The following is a 20,667-nucleotide window of genomic DNA, read 5'->3' on the forward strand; positions in this document are numbered from 1 at the left end:
TGTGCCAGGGGAGGTGATTGGATATTGGGAAAAATGTCTTCCCCGAAAGGGTTGTCAAGCATTGGAAGAGGCTGCCCAGGGAAGTTGTTGAGTCACCATCCCTGGAGGTATTTAGAAGACGTGTAGATGTGGCGCTTAGGGGCATGGTTTAGGGGTGGACTTGGCAGTGCTAGGTTAACGGTTGGACTTGATGATCTTAAAGGTCTTTTCCAACCTAAACGATTCTATGATTGTATGAAAATTCTATGTATGAGTAACAAAAACAGTGCAAGAGGCTAAATCCCCTATTTATCCTTTCCAGCAAACTGCCCTAACAGACTAAAGCTAGGCTCCTTAATTGTTTTAAAACCTCAGCCATGAAAAAGAAGGCAGAGAAGAAAACACACTGGTTTTCACCTACTTCATACAAATTGATTGTTTTATTTAACAAAAATGAAAGAATTTTTTGGCAGATTAAGCAGATTTTAAAATACAGTTAAGCTTCTAACTTTAGATTGTGTTAATGAAAGTTAAAAAAAAAAGAGAAGCTATAATAAACAAATGCAATTACTGGTTTACAGAAAAAAAAGTAAATTCATGAGACAAATATGCCATAGAATGCAAAATGTTATCGAAACTGAAGAAAAAAACAATACAAAGTAAGCCAATATGCTGTAGAAACTGAAACTAAGAGAAATATTTTGCTGAACTGGAAGCAATGAAGACCTGCAGGTTGTTGTTCAGCACTAGTCGTTTACTGTAGTCATGTGTTGTAAGAATGTATTTTAAAAAGTAGAACAGTTTAGCGTGGTTAAGGGTTTGCCTTGAATATAACTGCAACGCCTTTCCGCTTCGTTGGCTGTTTGAAGGCATTTCCTTATGTGATTATATTTAGTTAAATCTAGTGATTAACAAAGAGTGAAATAGAATGTTATTATTTCCAAAGTTTTCTTGTGTAGATAGTTGTATAAATATTATTGGCTAATTTTTGAAAGGTTTAGAAATAATTCTTTCTGCAATGATTTATTTCATTGATATCTTACAAGTACTTGTAGCTGAGCAACCAGTCTGTCTCAAGAGAGAATAAAAGATCTGCCTTAAGCATAGAAATTCCTGCCCTTCCTGGGGTGTGGAAGTGCACAAACGATTAACGCTACATGAGCTTTAGCAGTGTTCTCCTTAGTGGCTCAGCTTTCCCAGGGTCCTTCTTCCAAGAACTACTTACTGGTGGGGAAGGGGCCCTTCCCATTTCTGTTCTGTTCATGTTCACAGTGAATTAGTGAAATGAAAAGTGGTGTTATTCTTTCTGAGTACTGCTATAATAGATTTCTGCGCTGAACACAGATGAAATGGGAGGCTGGCATTCAGGAGGTTATAGCTATCTCCTAAAGAATGCTACCCAGCTGGAGGCAGTTTTTTATTTATTTGTTTCTAAAAGTGGTTTTCGATGCAGTAATATGACCACTGAAGAGTTACCTTTGCTTTATATTTAACTATTATGACAGTCATCCATATCATGCAGAAATAAAAAGAAAACCTTTGCAAAAATTACTTGTTTACATTATGCAATTATTTTAGCTCCCAAGCCTATGAAAAAGTTAAATAGATGTTAGTACTTAAGTAATAAATTAATGAGTGAACCCAGTGTGAACCAAAGTGAACATAATCTCTCTGTAAGGTTTGGGGTTTTTTTGTTTTTTAATGATCTGCACCTTCAAGAGATCCAGCATTGTTATTCTTACCTAGCATAGCTTATTAGCCTAAGCTTTAAATTTCCCTTTTTTTTTTTTTTTTGGTTGTTTCTGTGTAGGTTTCACTTTGGCTATTGCCTCGCACCTTTTCTGCACCAGGTGTGCAATGTTTGCAGCTAAACTTCTGACTCATATGATGGTTGCTTGTTTGGGTACTCAGGTAAGAAAAAAGGCTGAAGTCTCTTAAGTGTAAATTAAGTACATCTTTACTTTCCTTTTCCTCGCTTCCATGGCCATATCTGAACAGACTTCATTTTCTTTTCCGCAGTGTAAACATTTTTGGAAAATGTAAAATTTCAACATATGATACTTATAATTAATCCAATATTCATATTCTATGTTGGGAATTCAATTTAAATTATACATTTTCTGAAAATATGTAGAGAAAACTTATGGATGACATAGCCACATGAGAAGATAGTCCTGTATGTGGAATAATAAATGTTTTGATGATGGAGTATATAATTGAGACAAAAGAGTTTCATCATTAACATCATTATTTATTAAATAGATTAATGTCAGAAATCATAAATTCTGTGGCAAAGTTTTATTTTTAGTAGTAGATGATGAAAGCTCTTTTGCACTTTAGGATTTGTAGGAAGGTATACTTATGAAAAATTTAAATAATAAAAGAGAATAAACTGTAGAAGGTCTTCCTATTTCTCTCATACTGGTTCAAATAGTAGGTAATAGAATGTCAGCAAACCAAAGGAGCATATAAACGGAGAATATGTCTCTCCGTCCTATAAAATATAACTTCCTCAGCTTTGGTACATCTGGTGAAATGGAAAGCTATGAATAACCTCAAGTATCTTAAAATTACTTTATGGAAAGATTCCTTAAGAAGAAGATTTTATGTATATTTTTAATGCTATAAAGATGATGTAAATACAAATTTAAATTTATGCTGAAGGCAGGGATGCTGTGAGAATTTAAGCGTATTAGCAGGCAGGTACTTTGAGGAATGTGTCATATCAGGGAAATACACTGTTGATAATTGAAACAGCCCTGTGTTACCTGTAAAAGTTTAGCAACTGGCATATCTCTCAGACAAGCTTTTGTATACTGCCATGGTTGGTGTATCATTTTATTCATGTTACCTCATGATACAGTTCTTTGTTGTACAATGGAGTGCATTGATAATGTTCATCATACAACTGGACTTAAAATAGAAGGATCAGGAACGGTCCTCACAGCACTTCCAGAGATCACTGGATACTAGCAGGTTTCTTGCATGTTGGAGTAAAAGTATTTTGACATCTCAGTTCTTGATTTTTGAAACACATGCTTAATACTTTTTAATAGTTCTGTGTAGTTACACAAACAGCTAATTTGTTCCAGGGACTGTAATGTGCATGGTTACTAGTGTACAAATGTACAGACTTAATTTGGGACACAGAGCTCATAACACAGGTAAGGACTTGCATATGGTAATGTGTCAAGATTATACAAAACAAGACTACTGAGAGCTTTGCAGCGCATTTTACAGTCTAGAGAGAGATTTTGCAAAACCTTCTTCTACTTTTCCTTTGCAGTGAATGTTGAATTTTCCATGTTCCCAGAACTGTTTGATATTTTGCATAATGGAACTATCCTTATCCATGTTGCATTCTTTCTGTCTCCAGTATTTTTCCATTTCTTTGGCAATATGTTGCATTTCCAGTACAGAGAAGCTTGTTTCTTTTTACGGTGAGTTGTCTTTTTCACGGAAGTCTTTTTTTTTTTTTTCTATAAGGACTCCTTACCAGGTCTTTCGGATGCATTAAAACATCTTAATTTACACACAGAATCACACAGAATGATTGAGATAGGAAGGGACATTGGAGGTCATCTTGTCCAGCCGCCCTGCTCAAGCAGGGACACCTAGAGCCGGTTGCCCAGGACCATGTCCAGACGGCTTTTGAATATTCCCGAAGATGGAGACTCCACAAGCTCTCTGGGCAACCTGTGCCAGTGCTTGGTCACCCTCACAGTAAAAAAGTGTTTCCTGGTGTTCAGAGGGAAGCTCCTATGCTTCATTTTGTGCCTGTTGCCTCTGGTCCTGTCACGGGGCACCACTGAACAGAGCCTGGCTCTGTCCTCTTTGCACCCTCCCTACAGGTATTTATATATTTTGATAAAATCCCCCTCAGCCTTCTCTTCTCCAGGCTGAACAGTCCCAGCTCTCTCAGCTTTTCCTCATAGGAGAGGTGCTCCATCCCTTACTCATCTTGGTGGCCCTTCATTGGACACACTCCAGTATGTCCCTGTCTCTCTTGTACTGGGGAGCCCAGAACTGGACACCATACTCCAGGTGTGGCCTCACCAGTGCTGAGCAGAGGGGAAGGATCACCTCCCTCGACATGCTGGCAATGCTTTGCCTAGTGCAGCCCAGGATACCGTCAGCCTTCTTTGCAGCAAGGGCACATTGCTGGTTCCTGTTCAATTTGGCGTCCACAAGCACGCCCAGGGCTTTTTCTGCCAAGCTGTTTTTCAGCTGGGTGGCCTCCAGCATGTATTGGTGCATTCATTCATTCAAGCAAAGTTAGTTTTGTTGTTTTGACATTGATTACATACTTAAAATCATAGAATCATAGAATCATTTAGGTTGGAAAAGACCCGTAAGATCATCGAGTCCAACCATTAAGCTAACACTGCCAAGTCCACCCCTAAACCATGTCCCTAAGCACCACTTCTACACATCTTTTAACTATCTCCAGGGATTGTGACTCAACATTTCTCTTAAATCTGTTGCGTACATTTAGAGCTATTGAGTAATTTTGGTTGGAAACCACCTCTGAAAACTTTCTGGTTTAAACCCCTGCTCAAAGCAAGCCCAACTTAGGTCAGGTTGCTCAGGACCCTGTCCAGTTGAATTCTGAGCATCTTCAGCAATGGACATCCCACAAGCTCTCTGGGCAACCTGGTCCAATGTTTGACTACCTGTTGTGAAAAGTGTCTCCCAATATCTAGTTTAAATTTAATTTGTTGCAACTTGTTTTTGTCTCTCATGCTGTCAGTATGCATCTGCAAGAAGAGTTTGGCTCCCTCATTTCTAGGCATTTCTATGCGGTAATTTATAATAGTGGTAAGATTTCCCCCTCCCACACTCTTAAGACTGAAGGGCCCCAGGTCTTCTGTATATTTTGTGGTCTGAATGTCTTGGTGGACCTTGACTAAACTTGCTCCAGCGTGTCAGTCTCCTTCCTGTAGTGGAGGTCCCAACTGTATCCAGATGTGGTCACGCAAGTGCTGGAATAGAAGGGAAGGATCACTTCCCTTCACCTTTTCCTGGTGTAAGTCTGCTGACTCATGGTCAACTTGCCATCCACCAGAAACCCAGGTCTTCTTCTGCAGGTCTGCTGCCTTGCCATTTGGCTCCAGCCTGGGCTGTTACATGGCGTTACTCTGTCACCAGCTGTATGACTTTGCATTTGACTTTGTTGAACTTTGTCAGAAGTCAGCCCATTTTTCCAGCCTGTTGAGTTTCCTTTAAACAACAGCCTTACAAATCACCCGCACCCAGATTTTTGGGTCCTCCTCAAACTTCAGTGTGGCCCTCTGTCCCATTATCTATGCCCAGATGCTTTAAGTAGTATCAGCAACTGTATCTCAACTCCTGAGGAGTGCCGCTAATAACCAGCCTCCAGCTGGACTTCATACCATTGATCACAACCCTTCAAGCCTCATAGTGCAGGCAATTTTCCACTCACTTTATAATCCATTTAACCAAAGCATGTCTCAGCCTTTTAATGATAATACTGTGAACACCACAGAAACCATGTCAAAGGCCTTGCTAAATTATGGTGAACATTTGCTGCACTTGCCTAAGCCGGTCATCTCCTTATGGAAGGAGATTGGGTTAGTCAGGCATGATTTTGCCTTCATAAATCTGCGACGGCTGTTCCCAGCCACCGTCCTGTCCTTGCCCTACGTACAGCTTCCAGCAGGATTTATGCTATAACTGCCCTGAGGACTGTGGTCAGGCTGGTTGGTGTGTAGTTCAGCAATTTAATGATTCATCTCTATGCCTAAAAGTCAATCAGAAGGAAGGACAAATAAAAATAAATTGATGCCTTACCTGTACAAAAAGCACCTTTAAACATGGTATTAAAGGGTCATTTTCATAACTATCTATATCTGAGGTGAAGAGTTGAAGCCTAACTGCAAGTTCAAAGTTCTCAAAAACGAAAAAAAGTCATGTTTGAAATAGTATCCCAAATCAGATTTTGTTGCACTTTGAGGCATTGTTTGTGTGACTTGCCTTCATTCTCAGCTTTGGTCTCGTTATTTCGTAAGATACCTTTATCATCTTTAGAGTTACTTAGCTGCATTCACTAACTACTCTCAAACTGGCATCAGTATTTGCACAGGACTTTATAGTAACTTTGGACTACAGATGCTACTCAGTCTGAGAATTACTTGTTTATTTCTGAAGATACACTGAACATGATTTCTCTGATTTACTGGTAGAATTTTCATTCCAGGTCTTACCAAGCTGCTAAACTCCTGTTTCTCCATTCTCAGGCCAGTGCTGCAGCTGCTTTGCTGTAAAATAAACATCACGCTGTCACACACACAGTTGCCAAAGAGTGTGTAGCCAGATCAGGTACAGTTATGAGGAAATATTTCACTTGAGTGGCATATTCAACTAAAATTCAGTTTTCATGAAAGTAGTCTAAGTCAACTTATCTCCAAAATATGTATGGAAAAACCTAAACAAAGGTGGTTTTAAAGTTTAACCTAAAGGGGAACTAAAATAAAAAGTTGCTGCATTTTCTATTAAATGTGGCTTTATTTAAATGTTATAAACATACCACTTTTAAATTTTCATATACTGATGTGCAAGCGTAGTGGCAGTAGTATGCCTAGCAGTTCTTATCTGCTGACAATTCCAGGTTTCGAATAGTAACTCTGTTGTAATCTTGTAGGTTTCTTCTCAAGGTTGGGCAGGAGCATGGGCATGGCTGGAGACCAGCTCAGGTGGAGACTGATGGCCCAGGGCTGAGCTTAAATAAAGCTGCTGGGCCTATGAACAGAGAGTGTAGGTGGAGACTCCAGTTAGGACTGGTCAGGACCATTAAGGTTTATTAGTGCACTCAATGCCCTGACATAAAGGCAGCTTCTCTCATTTTTATGTTGCTGTTTAGTAAGCATTTTAAGCATGAAGGGAGAGTTTGAATGTCTTTGTTTTTCAATCTTTCTTCTTATAAGTAGAATCAATTTTGAGAATTGGTAAAACTATATATAAAGAAAAACTACCTGAAAGGCATGTACTTCATGGGTGGAGAAGAGTGGGAATCATTAATGCAGGAAAAGATTACAGAAGGTAACAGATTAAGATAGAAAGGATTTTCTGCTAAGGTATAAGAGCATAAAAATGCCATTATTGCCCTTCCTTCTTCATGTACAAAAGTAATACTGAGAAGTCAGATATCTCTGGCTACTGGTATATTGTGCTCTGTTCCAGCTGCTGAAGGACTTTGAAAGTGAGAAAGTTAACTTCAGCTTGGGCCCACAGGCTTTTCTGTCTGCTAGCTGTTTTTTGTTTACATACACTGCATTTAAACTTTTATATGAAACACTGATCTGTGCAGAATAATTTTTGAGAACAGTTCCATGTGGTGTGTTAATGTAGTAATTTAGTTTAATTTAGTTTAATTACAGAGGTACCATTTAGAATGGTTCTAAGTCCTTTTGTTATTCATCCTCAACCCCTAAAATCCATGGTTCTCCTGATCTCTTTTCCTTTTGCCATGCAATTATTCTGCAGGTTTAGAACAAAACTTTTGAAAGAGGATTTTAGCAGGGTAACTGCTTGGCCAATTAGCTAGCTTGGAGAGGAAGTAAAGACAGTTTGGCAGCAGCTGTTGAAGAAAAGAAAGTGGCTTTAAGGCAGAGTGAAAAGAGAAAGGGTATGTTTGACAAGAGTGAACTGAACTACTGTGCTAGCTGTTCTGAACAGCTGAAGGAAAATCTTTATACAGTTACTTGTGTTGTGGTATGTTGGCACATGTTCTGCCTAGAGAGAACTAGCCTCATTAGGAAACCCAAGTTTAACAGAAAACTCTAAATGGAAGACGTTTGTACAGCTATACCCACCTACAAGTATTTGGAGAGTATACATATGATTAGATATTACCAATACAATTAAAAGTTTTATGGTTTTGCTAACCAATGACTGTATGAGAGGAGTTAAAGACAGTTTTAACTGAGAACTTATTACGCATTTAATAATTCCTAGTTTAAATACAAAGAAAATGTTAGTACTTTGCATTTTTATCTAGTAATATTTAGGCAGTAGTAGACACCAGATTTGTGCCTAGTAGATCTCAAACCACTCTAGAGAATGAAGGAAGCTGGTGTTTCTGTGTGTAGTTATCTTTTTACCAGGAAAAAAAAAACAAACTAAGAAGCTTTTCAAGTTAGCTTCATGGTTCTATACATACGTGAATAATTAGTTTTCCTTTAATATCTGCACTGGATGTTTATTAGGCTTGTAGGTTTTGTTTTTAATTGCTACCAGTGCACTAATTACTGTTATCTGTAGATGGCAGTCAAACCTTTTCAGCACATTGCTCAGAAATTTGCTTTTCCAAGGCTGTGCCTGCTGTGTGGTTGCTCACAGTAATTCATTACTCTGTCAGTGATGGGGAATGGTGATTCACAATATTTGACCTTCATTTCATTCTCGGTGTGTCTAGAGCTTCTAGCATTAATGGAGCATTTGTAAAGCATTCAAGAATAGATATTTCACCAAATGTTTGGTGAAACTCATTGGAAAGACATAAAAGACTAGATATTTCTAAATTTTATTTTTTTCCTTTCCATTCTGATATTTACTCAAAGAATCACGATGTCTCCAACAAACATTGTTTCTTGAATCATTAGTCATTGTATTTTGTTTGTTTGTTTAACCAGCATGTTATAAGTTCATGCAACAATACCTTAAATGCACAAGGAAATAAAATTATGGGGCTGAGATTTTCAGTTTTGGAGTAAGTTTAGGTGAAGATTTGTGTATTTGAAAAATTAACATATAATGAGAACATACTTCATAGTGTCTCAATACAGTCATACTAATCAATAAAATTCTTCTTTTCAAAAAGCTATAAACCTAGATTACAATCTTAACAGGAACCATTGCTTATGGCTCCTGTGCTTTTGCCTGGGAATTCCCAGGCAGAAATACATGAATAAGCACTCTGCACGTGGCTTGTGCACGTATACTCAGCTTGATGCATCTTGTCCACATTACATTTCAGTGTGGATGCATAGGCCATTTCTACAGCACGTGCCGAGTATTGCAAATAACATGAACATGTGCGAAGTTCTCCATTTAGATTTTTCATGTGTGCACTGCTGAGCTGCTCTGTATATGTGCAGTAGCTATTTCTCTGGAATATTTGAACATTCCCATTCTATTTACAGCAATAATTGTGTACAAATGGCCTGCTATTCTTCTGGCCAGTAATGCAAAATTAAAGTCTAACGGTCAAATAGAAAAAAAGGCATATGGGGAACTGTGTCATCTTACTTTTGTCAAAGAGTAAGTGTATATTTTTTAATTCAACCAGTCCCCAAGCTACAGTAGGACTTAGCATCATCATCCATCACTGTAATATCTGTAATAATTACCAAGCTGGCAAGCCAAATTCATCCTACCATTGACTTTGATAGAAATGCATGATGAAGAATTATACTTATTGTGTTTAACTGTTTGAAAGCTGTGCGTTATTCAACCTGAGCAGAAATACAAACATACATGTCAGGTATGTTTTTTAAGAAGAAATTGTGTAAACAATCCTAGTTAAAAAAATAGTTAAACATTTATTTGAAAATTATAAACTGCAGCCTTGGTAGAATTGTTTTATTATTTAGACTTACCCAGATTTGGAGGAAGATAGAAAACACAATTCTGCCAGAACTAAGATAAATTTTACAATTGTGATGAAATCTCCAAGAGGTAATGCAGGAGCAGGATATGAATGATCATAGACCCTGTCCACCGTTGTATGAAAGTGAAACTTCTGCATTAACTGTGAAATGTTGCTTCTGCTGTATTGTCGTTAATCTTAACCCTTCTCTTCCAAACTAGAGGAATTCTCACTTTCTCCCATACATAATCAAAACCCAAAAGAAATTGTTGTATATACCTGGATAGGGGGAGTTTGCAAAGAATATTCCAAAACGCGGTGGGTAGAGTGATCCTCTGTACCATCCACCACAGGGGCAGCTTGTGCCAGTACGTGGTTGAGTGCCTGCCTCTCTCCTGGCAGTAGAGGAGTTGAATTCATGTCATTTCAGTCCTCCCTCATGGTAAGCCTGCACTTTTTAGCCAGCTGATGGGAAATGCTAATTAAAGGCCTGTTTCTGAAAAAGCCTGGTGCAGAGCTTCACCAAACTCCATGTCCATATGAAATATGAAAGTCTTACGGAATGGGAAACAACATATTTTTATACATTACTATACAGTTAGAGCCTAGTTGCCCAGGGTGAGGGAATTTGCTTTAGAAAACGTAATTGTCTTTGAGGACAACTAGGCCTGAGATTTCCCTGCTCTGATTTCCTTGCTGTAGCCTGACAGCAGTAAATAATGCTGAACGTGGTACCATCAGCCCTTCATGAAGTTGAGCAACCCATAAGGTTTGAGAGGGCACAGAGTGAGCAAATGAGAACTGGACCCAGTGATCCAGAATTGGTGCCCACTCTAGAAATTCAGCTCCATGTTAATGTGTTTTTTCCTGTTACTCTTCAATGTAAAATGTTTCAGTAATAAGAATGATGACTAGTAGATAGTGTTCTTCCACCCTTAATGTCAGTGTTCTTATCTTTGGGATAATAACATCTAAAAAATTCTCATTTAGAGAAGGAGAGATTCTACAGGTGTTACGTACAGTGGAAAGTAGAAGAGATTTCCACTTCTGTTAGAGGCATATTGTAACTTATTCAAGAAAACTGGACATTCTTTGTATTTTGGATTACTTAATGTCATTGAAGTGTTCAGAACCTTTCTCAAATGAGTACTCAGCCATTAACTCCCTAGGTGGGATTTCATAACAGCTAGATTTCTTAAGGACATTATGCAATCTCTCTGTCCCTGCACAACTTGTGTTAAGACAATTGTGGAATATTCCATTCATCCTGGGGTAAGTGAAGTTTCCATAGGATGGGCAGATTTTTCTGCTAAGCCTTTTGATATCATATTTCCTAATAAAGGAGGACAGCCCTTCTGGTAATCATTTGATCTCACAGGAATAAATAATTAAATATTCTTGGAAGTCTGGCTCACATTACTTCCACAGAGGCTGGGGTCACACTGAAGAGTCAGTGTTAGACTTCAGTTGATACCACATGATTTACTTAGTTGATCAAATATAAGAATGACAATTATGTCTTCCAGCAACTTTGTATTTACAATTTATTTTCATTTTGTAGTAGAAGAGTAGTGAAAGTACTTTAAGTTACTGCATTCCTGTTAAAATTAGAGTTCTGTATGGCATAGCTGGCTAAGATACCTGTTGGGGATGTCAGAAGGGAAAGATGCATCAGTAAGTATGTTTATGTGGGTAAGCTGCCTTCCCCAGTTCCTTACATGACATTTGTACGATCACAGTAAATACATATTAGTTGCTTTACAACAACAGTCATGGTGTTCCAGGGTGTGTGATGTATATTCCCTAGTCCTGCTGATAACATCTTGCAGTATAAAACAACATGTAGTGATTTCTTGGAGTCTCACCTGTGTTCTTTGTTACCTTTGCAAGAAGAATTAGCACCTAAACCTTTCCTCCCAGTGACTATGTTAGTAGGTTTCATACTGAATTAGTTAATTACTTATTGGCTGATTTCAGTCATTCCCACCGAGTCAGAGCACGGTGTTAAGTTCATGCAGCTTCTTTCAGAAGCAGTTTCAACATAGTAATAAGTAGAACTATTTGGGGATTAGTTTACATAAAAGACAATTTCGTAGTAATCTAAATTGAATGCTTTTATAGCAGAGCAATACAGTTTTATGATCAGTAAGGCTCTGAGGGCCCATCTCTATTACATTATGCTACTACTTGTGAGTCCACAATGTCCAAGAAGAATCAGATCGTCAAAGCTGGAGCTAATCAGGGATTTGTAGTAGAAGAAATTATAATTTATCTCAAGGTGTCAGTGATTTTATAAGCTGTATTGATCACATATATACACACACATTTTAAATATATATATATGTAAGGTGTCCTCAGGTGATAGATAAGGTATATGAGGTCCTTTAGAATCTAAGGGTCAATAAATCCTTATCTCAGGCAGTGGGGGCACCTGATCATCAGAGTAGGTGTTATACATAATATAACGATGAGGAAGGACTGTTACCATAAAACAACAAGCAGTTCGTTACCCTGATCACCTAAATACCATGTGAGGAAGCGGGAAGAGTAGCTTACCCAGGGGAACCTTATTGCAGCATCTTTCACTTTTTTCCAGTAGAGGGAGTCATTTTACCTATGGAGTTCCATCAGATGTCGAATTGCTGTGGCTCTGAGAGGCTTGATATAAACATGATGCCATCTGCAGATACTTAAAGCTAAAGCTGAGGCAAAAGTAAAAGGCAATGCAGATGCTATAAGAATGGATCTTTAAGATCTCAGTGTGGGGAGTGCGGAGATGTAGAAGCAGCTGAAATACCTCTGTCCCATGGAAAGAGGGCAAGAAGAACTGCTCTAGTAGTCGTGGCCAGCATGATGGAGTGTGTAAGAAATAAATCTGAAATACTCTCATAATTTAAATTTTCATCAACCCACACACGATTTTGGTCTCTCACTGATAACTTACTGCTATGGCAGTACCCATGTATTTCTTCTTTTCCTATTCATAGGGATAATGTTACGTTACCACCCTTGTTCACTTTTCTGATGTTGAGTCACCATGTAGTGTTAATGTGCAGGCTGTTAGTATCTTCTTATAGATTATCTCCTAGTGTTTGCCAAAACTCAGATATATGAGCAATACTATAACATATGCTAGAATGCTGCTACGTTATCTCACACCTCCTGTCCTCATTGCAAACAGTCAAATGTTCTGTTTATCACTTTAAAGTATAAGAGTATGAGATTTCTATCAGCTAATGCCTTCCAGCTCTTTTTTCATTATACCCTATTTTTTCCCAACATCACAAACAGTTGGGGACCACACACAGAGAGGAGTAGACAGCAACATTCCCAAGTTGCCTATTCATTGCTTTTCTCTGTATCTTACTGTAACGCAGGTTGTACTGCTGCCTCTCTCTGGTTCATGCTTTTCATTGTCATTTTTCAACTCTTATTCCCATTTTCTGCCTCCTTTCTTCCTCTCCCTTTGTTCTGTCCACTCATGCGTGCCATTCTGCTTTAATAAAAAGGTAGATATCTGTTACTTGTCCTAATTAGCAATTCTCCCATTGCTTGTTTCCCCACTAAAGGTTTTCCTCAGTCCTGTCTTGATGGAGGGAAGAACCTCAGCAGTTGCTGTTACCCATAAATTCAGGCCCTAGCAACAGCTCTGCAGTGTTAATCTGAAGTTTCCAAAACTTTCTTAATTTAGCTTGTCTTTTGGGGGAAGAAATCCATAGGCTTTCATGAACGATAGTGCCTCAATGGTTTTCCTTTACACCTAATTAAAATTATACTATACGCTGGACGTTTAGCTTCTGTTTTTACTCCACTACTGTCACTTTGTTTGCTTACTTCCATGTGCAAGAATATGTGCAAGAATATTTTTGAAGGGTCTTTTTACTTCCATTTTTGGCAGTTCTTTCATGACCTACTTCTTCAGATCTTCCAGGCAGCTAGTGTTCTATACGCAGTAGATTAACAAGTCCTTTTCAAGACTTAATTGGATTAATTATTGGTATACATGAAACCAGAGCCTGACCTTGCCAGGTTCATACGGCGAGTGTAGTTTTAAGCGTATTGGGGTCCTGATTGCATTTGAAAATAACTGAATAAGATTTTCATAAATACCAGCTTACTGATGATTACAGCTAACTGTGATTAAATACACTTGTATAATTTTTGATAGTTTAATCAGCAGGCTATAGTAGAATTTTATACACCGGTGGATGTGATTTTGTTCACATGGTGATTTTTTCCTGTTGTTGTATAGAAAGTGCCTTTTGAAAATGACATTATGTGGATTTATAAGAATCAAACAAACAGGTCATAACACAAAGACAAGACAGACTGTTCATTTTGGTTAATCTTTTATTGCCCCATGTAGGTCATGCCAGTATTTTGTTCTAAATAAAATATGATTTGAAACAAAGACACTAATACAAATGTAGATCTGAATACTCTGAAGAATGACCATGAAAACCATAAATGCTGGGAATGATGGTGAATGATCAATGAAATAATTAATGAAGAGTTTGGGCTGTATATTAGCCAGAGGGAGAAACCAGGAGTGTATAAAGTATATATTCATGTGCAGAAAAAAAATAAACTGATTGTGTTCAGTCGTGAAAAAAGGCTTAAAAACCATGATGGTTGATCATAGACTATGCTATATTTCCGTATTTCCCTTTTATTGGGAATCTTTTTTTGTATTAACGGATTTGGAAATTCAAGCAATCTAAAAGATTGCTTGCATAAGAGGGCCTCATGTAACAAAATTGCAAAGTATAGGACCAGGTCATGTCACCTCCTCTAAAACATTGCACAAAGCAGTTCAAACCCACTGAGGTGCTATTTTGATGGGAAGCCGGTCATTGAAGAGACATCGTATATCAAATTCTGCCCAGTTCTTTCTAAATTAATAGCTAGGCAGCTGGTGGACAACCATTCATTCAAAGAAAATGAAGGAACCAGGAAAGCTTTTTTTGGAATAAGATAGATGAAAGAGTAGAAACCAAGTTCTAAAACACAAGGCATGTGCATCAGTAGAAATTAATTTGTGTGGCTGGAACATTTTGCTGGGGATGATAGAATTTCACGTGTCTTTAGGAGAGAAGAGAGAGGGGAATAAGCAAACATGAAATAATTAACTACTTTGTTTTACTTTACAGCTGGAATGGGATAGGAATCTTCCCTTAGTCAATAATTGTGGGTCAGCTGGCAAGAAATAACTTGGAAAGCACAGGAATTCAAAGTCTTAAGATTGTCTGTCTGTGAGTAAACAAACAGAATTGAATCAAATGAACACCCAGCCATCTCATCATTTACCCAGGGATATGAAATGTCTGCTCCACCCAAAGGATAGATTTTCTGATGAAAAGCGTTAGCGCCCCCCCTCCAATATTTATCCCTGGTCCTTGCACAGATAGCATCCAAAGACTTACAGCGTTTTATTGTGTCCTGCAACAGTTTTAGACAGATATGCTGTAGTCCATGGTCTGATGGAGAACTGCCTCTTCCAGCCAGTCCAAGCATAGATCTTTCACCACTGTATAGAAGCAGGAGGCAAACAGGAGACATAAAAAATGTTTTCACTATGTTATACGAGGTCAAGTGGATCCTCCTTACGTGTGCTTTTAGGGTGATTGTGCTCTACAGTGTCCAGGTTCAAAATCAGGACTCAGCCTTGAAAGTAAGTTATGAAATAATTTCTCTTTTTGAGACAAAAAAATTTATAAAACAGTAACTGAAGCCCTGGTTCATGATAAGTGACCTTTTTTTTTAATGTGTTCCCACAATGAGAACAGATTTGGGAAGAGAGGGATCAAGCAGTCATACAATGTAAATGTGTCTCATGAAGACACATTAGCCCTCTATATCTAACATATACATGTATTGTATCTTCCCATCACCTCTTTCTTGGGTGTGCATGATTCAGCACAAAATAAGTCAGAGGCAGACAGAGAAATATGTGGCTGAAAAGTGTAGATACAGAAGTGTCTGTTTTAGGTAAAGTCACACTTAAAAGAGGTTCATAGTTACTGCTATTTGTTACATCTGCAGTATTTTTAAAATATTGGAAGTTGTGCTTGAATATAATCTGTGATCTAGATACAGTAGTGTACTTCAATTAGAGACAATTATGTGAACATTTTCAAAACGTCTCCACGGGAGATAAAAGACTGAGCTCTATAGCAAAATCTATCCTCACATTAAATCATGCTTTTTAATTGGTGCAGATCCTTGCAGTCTCTTACCTTGGAGCAGAGTTTTGGGTAGATGGGTGGTTAATGTGTTCCTAAACCCTCATCTTAACGATTGCCAAGTCATTAATTCATTGTGATACACAGAGCCCTACCCTTGACCTGGGAAAGGTTAAAGTGATGTTCATATATTAATCTTTATATTTTGTATAAACATGCACCTTGCCTTCTACTTTATGCAGACCAATATATGGCATTAATACTTTACAGCTCATTACTGTCTTTTAGCTGAGATCACACATGATGGCAGCTAATCACTTCAGGATAATTATTAGTTGGGGGGTGTCAGCTTCCCAACTTCAAAGAACAAAAGCTTTCAAGATATATTTGATAGTAAATGCTATCTATTGTTAAAATACGTTTTGTTAATGTCAGGCTGGTTTCTTAAAGTCTTGCATACATGTGGTTTCACTGGAAAAGGAATGGAATAGAAGCAAATAAGGAAGTTGGATGAAATGGTGTTCACCATGTGATTAGTAAGTCTAAAGCATTAGCTCTTCAGCCACCTTCTATGTTATAAAATCCTATGAATTAGTGATGGAAAGGTCACATTTATCTTCCTCTACCTATGTGAAATTTTTCCTCTATAATGTATTCTTGATTGTGTTTATTTAATAGAGTTTTAAATGAATTTAGCTTTGATGCTTCTAGCATTTAGATTGTAAGCTTGCTTTGTTCTGTGCCTGTATGCTTAGTACAGGATAAAATCAAAGGTGAACTTGATCTTAATTGTACTAATAGATCATTCCTGACATAGGAAGCAAATGTAAAGCTATGTTCATCTTCTGTTTAGAAGCATGAATGGAAAATGTGTCTTTTTATCACAAGCACAAATGAGAAGTAACTCCTTTGAAATCCAGTGACAGCCATGGACCAAGCCTGCAGCTGAGCTTGGCTTGCTCTGTCCAGGAGCAGGAGTCACTGGGAATTCCCCACCAAACCCTCACTCTCTTGTTGCCAGGAAGATTTAGTTCAGATTTATAATAAACTTTTACTAATCTCACCCTAATTTAGGGGTCTAGAAAGTATGCATTGTAAAATAATAAAAAGTGATGAGACCTCTCTGAAGGTAACTGTTCACAGCTGTCAGTTTTAACATCCTGCTGCAGTATGTGACACTCATGCACATGCACAGAGCTGTGATAACTTTCACAGCATCTGCTAATGCTTTAGGTCTTTCAGGTTTAATTTTTTTTATCTTTATACTGAGATTGTTCACTTTTGGAGGCAGAAACACAACAAATATCACTTTGCCAATCTAAGCAGTCTGCCCAAAGGCATGTATCATTCTTTCCTGCAGCTTTCACACTGGCAAGTGTCCTTACTAAGTTTCACCACAGGAAAAAGCACCTTCAGAAACTTTCTTTGTCTGGAAATGATGAGATTCACAGACGTTATTAGTGAGCTTGATAAATGTCAGATTCCAGTAGATAGTCTGTTTATCAAAGGAAAAAAGAAGCAGTTTATTTTTCTAACCTCTGAAATTACTGACACATTAACTCCAAAATGTAATATCCTGCAGGATTATGCTAACATTTAGCTACGTGTAACACAATAGTTGTCCCTTTTTCAAAATGAACTGCCTAATTAGTTAATACAGTTTTACAGAACTGGAAACATTTTTTTATAAAGCAAAAACAAATTAATGTGAGCTTTTATTTTTCAGTAGTGCATTGCCAGCTTAATTAGTCCATAGTTGTGTACAGGTTGCTCATTTGTAGCTTCATTAGTTTATGAAGTGCTTCACTGTTTGTGATGCTTACAATGTGCTAAACATTATAAACAGAAATTTGAAGAAAAGAACTCATCTGAGGAATTTGTAGTATAAAGAATCCACTTTGCCCTTAGCTTCAGCAGACATCTTTCTTGCCTGAAGTTTCCACTGAATATTGCATCATATTACCCTTTCAGAATATTTAATCTTTTAAGTTGCTGAGGGTTTTTGATTGAGAGAAATATATAGCAGATTACTCCAACTTTGGAGGTCATCACTTGCCATCACTGATGAAAATGTGTTGTAGCTTCACTTGGCTTATTTCATATTCCTCCACAATTTAGTCTTAAATTGACCACAAGAAGTTGTAGAGATGCTGTCCTAACATGCACTGAATGATCTTGGATGCTAAATAATCCTATATAGGTCCATTACTTAGACAATCTGGTATATCACACAACTGTAGTCTAGTCAACCACTGAGGGAACATCAAACTACAGAAAAGAAATGGTTTGTAAGACTTCATTTGGCACCATCCTAATTTTTGATCTACTATACAGGTAAAGACTTGAAGAACTTGTAGCTATAGTAATTAGCTTTCAACCAAGGTCCAATATTATGCTTTCAAAACTTCATATGAAATTAATACATTTATTTAAGGGGAGAGAAGCATGATTTTTAAATAGGATTATGGTTCTGTAGGGTAAAATAAATGGGTAGAGTCCCTGTAATTTAATTTTCAGCATTTCTAGTCTGAAACAAAGGGAGTTGAGATGTATTCTCAACTCAGGCTCGACATTCTGCTTTCTAATATTGTTTCATGCCTGCTTATATACTGGGAGGTCCCAGTTGACTGGAAGTTAGCAAATGTGACGCCCATCTACAAGAAGGGCCAGAGGGAGGATCCAGGGAACTACAGGCCTGTCAGTCTGACCTCAGTGCCGGGGAAGGTTATGGAGCAGGTCGTCTTGAGTGCCATCACACGGCATGTACAGGACACCCAGGTGATCAGGCTCAGTCAGCATGGGTTTATGAAAGGCAGGTCCTGCTTCACTAACCTGATCTCCTTCTATGACAAGGTGACCCACTTAGTGGATGAGGGAAAGGCTGTGGATGTTGTCTACCTAGACTTGAGTAAAGCCTTTGACACCATTTCCCACAGCATTCTCCTGGAGAAACTGGCTGCTCGTGGCTTGGACAGGCGTACTCTTTGCTGGGTAAAAAAGTGGCTGGATAGTCGAGCCCAAAGAGTTGTGGTGGATGGAGTTCAATCCAGTTGGTGGCCGGTCACAAATGGTGTTCCCCAGGGCTCAGTATTGGGGCCGGTCTTGTTCAATATCTTTGTCAATGATCTGGACGAGGGGATCCAATGCACCCTCAGTAAGTTTGCAGACGACACCAAGCTGGGCGGGAGTGTTGGATCTGTTTGAGGGTAGGAAAGCTCTGCAGAGGGACCTGGACAGGCTGGATCGATGGGCCCAGGCCAATTGCATGAGGTTCAACAAGGCCAAGTGCCGGGTCCTGCACTTGGGCCACAACACCCCCATGCAGCGCTACAGGATTGGGGAAGAGTGGCTGGAAAGCTGCCTGTCGGAAAAGGACCTGGGGGTGTTGGTCGACAGCCGGCTGAACATGAGCCGGCAGTGTGCCCAGGCGGCCAAGAAGGCCAATGGCATCCTGGCCTGTATCAGAACTAGTGTGGCCAGCAGGAGTAGGGAAGTGATCGTGCCCCTGTACTCGGCACTGGTGAGGCCGCACCTTGAATGCTGTGTTCAGTTTTGGGCCCCTCACTACAAGAAGGACGTTGAGGGGCTGGAGCGTGTCAAAGGAAGGGCAATGAAGCTGGTGAAGGGTCTAGAGCACAAATCTTGTGAGGAGCGGCTGAGGGCACTGGGGTTGTTTAGCCTGGAGAAAAGGAGGCTGAGGGGAGACCTCATCGCTCTCTACAACTCCCTGCAAGGAGGTTGTAGCGAGGTGGGGGTCGGTCTCTTCTCCCAAGTAACAAGCGATAGGACGAGAGGAAATGGCCTCAAGTTGTGCCAGGGGAGGTTTAGATTGGACGTGAGGAAAAATGTCTTTACTGAAATAGTGGTTAAACATTGGAAGAGGCTGCCCGGGGAAGCGGTTGAGTCCCCATCCCTGGAGGTATTTAAAAGACGTGTAGATGAGGCGCTTAGGGACATGGTTTAGTGGTGGACTTGGCAGTGCTAGGTTAACTATTGGACTTGATGATCTTAAAGGTCTTTTCCAACCTAAATGATTCTGTGATTCTATGATTGTCAAGACTTTCAACTAAGCATTGTTGATTATTTTCATCAAATGAAAGAAACAAATTAATGCGGTTAAGAATAAGCTCTTCTTTGATAATTACAAACTAATATGCTTTAAATAATCTAGCAAATTATGAGCTGCCATTTACTCGCTAATAGAGTGGGTTTTCTTGAGGTAGAATGAGATAGATGGATTAATTGTGGTACATGCCCAAGAATAAATGGTTTGCTAGGTCACATTGTTAAACATAATTTTTAATATGGCCAGTGCTTTCTAACTAAGACTTGCAAAACTTTGTGTAGTAGCTTCCTATGAGAGACAGTACTGCTCAGAAAAGTCAAGTATCCCTGATAAATTAGGAACATGTATTAGTCATCTCAGACTGTAAGTTCCTTTTCCTTTCCCTATCCTACTAAGACTTCCCTGCACATCAGGTGGAAATCTGGACACAAATATTTTCCTTATAGTTTGTTTTTAGCCTCAGCCCAACTGTGTTTTCAGTTCAATAGCATAGTTGCCCTCTCTTTGTTTGTCATGACCCAGCAGAATAATAGCAGTTGCTAAACTTTCAGATGATACAGGGTTTCTAAAACTAATTCTGTTTTTAAGTTCTATGTTTGGATTTATTTTTGCTTGTTTATTTTTACATTTCCTTTTGGAATTATTGTGCTCATAAAAACAATGTAAATTTTAAATCCAGTAATAATATGCTTTATGTAGTGCAATTCCAGGATGTGTTTATTGTTGTCCTATCCAAGAAATTCAGTTCCAAGCTTAATCCCACTGCTAAGCTCTGGTTTGCTAACTTTCAGTCAGATAGAGTTGAATATTTACCCTGAACTGACTGTATCATT

General features: G+C 38.6%; 1 protein-coding gene across 1 annotated transcript in view; it reads left to right on the forward strand.

Annotated features, from left to right (window-relative positions):
• The window catches only part of ADGRV1 (adhesion G protein-coupled receptor V1), a 302,215-nt gene that overhangs the window by 141,999 nt on the left and 139,549 nt on the right, over positions 1–20,667 (forward strand). The window contains exon 83 of the mRNA XM_076361800.1: positions 1,790–1,890. Within this exon, the coding sequence (XP_076217915.1) occupies positions 1,790–1,890 (101 nt within the window). The remainder of the gene's footprint in view (positions 1–1,789; positions 1,891–20,667) is intronic.

The sequence above is a fragment of the Aptenodytes patagonicus genome, chromosome Z (assembly GCF_965638725.1).
Source record: "Aptenodytes patagonicus chromosome Z, bAptPat1.pri.cur, whole genome shotgun sequence".
In the NCBI taxonomy this organism is placed as follows: Eukaryota; Metazoa; Chordata; class Aves; order Sphenisciformes; family Spheniscidae; genus Aptenodytes; species Aptenodytes patagonicus.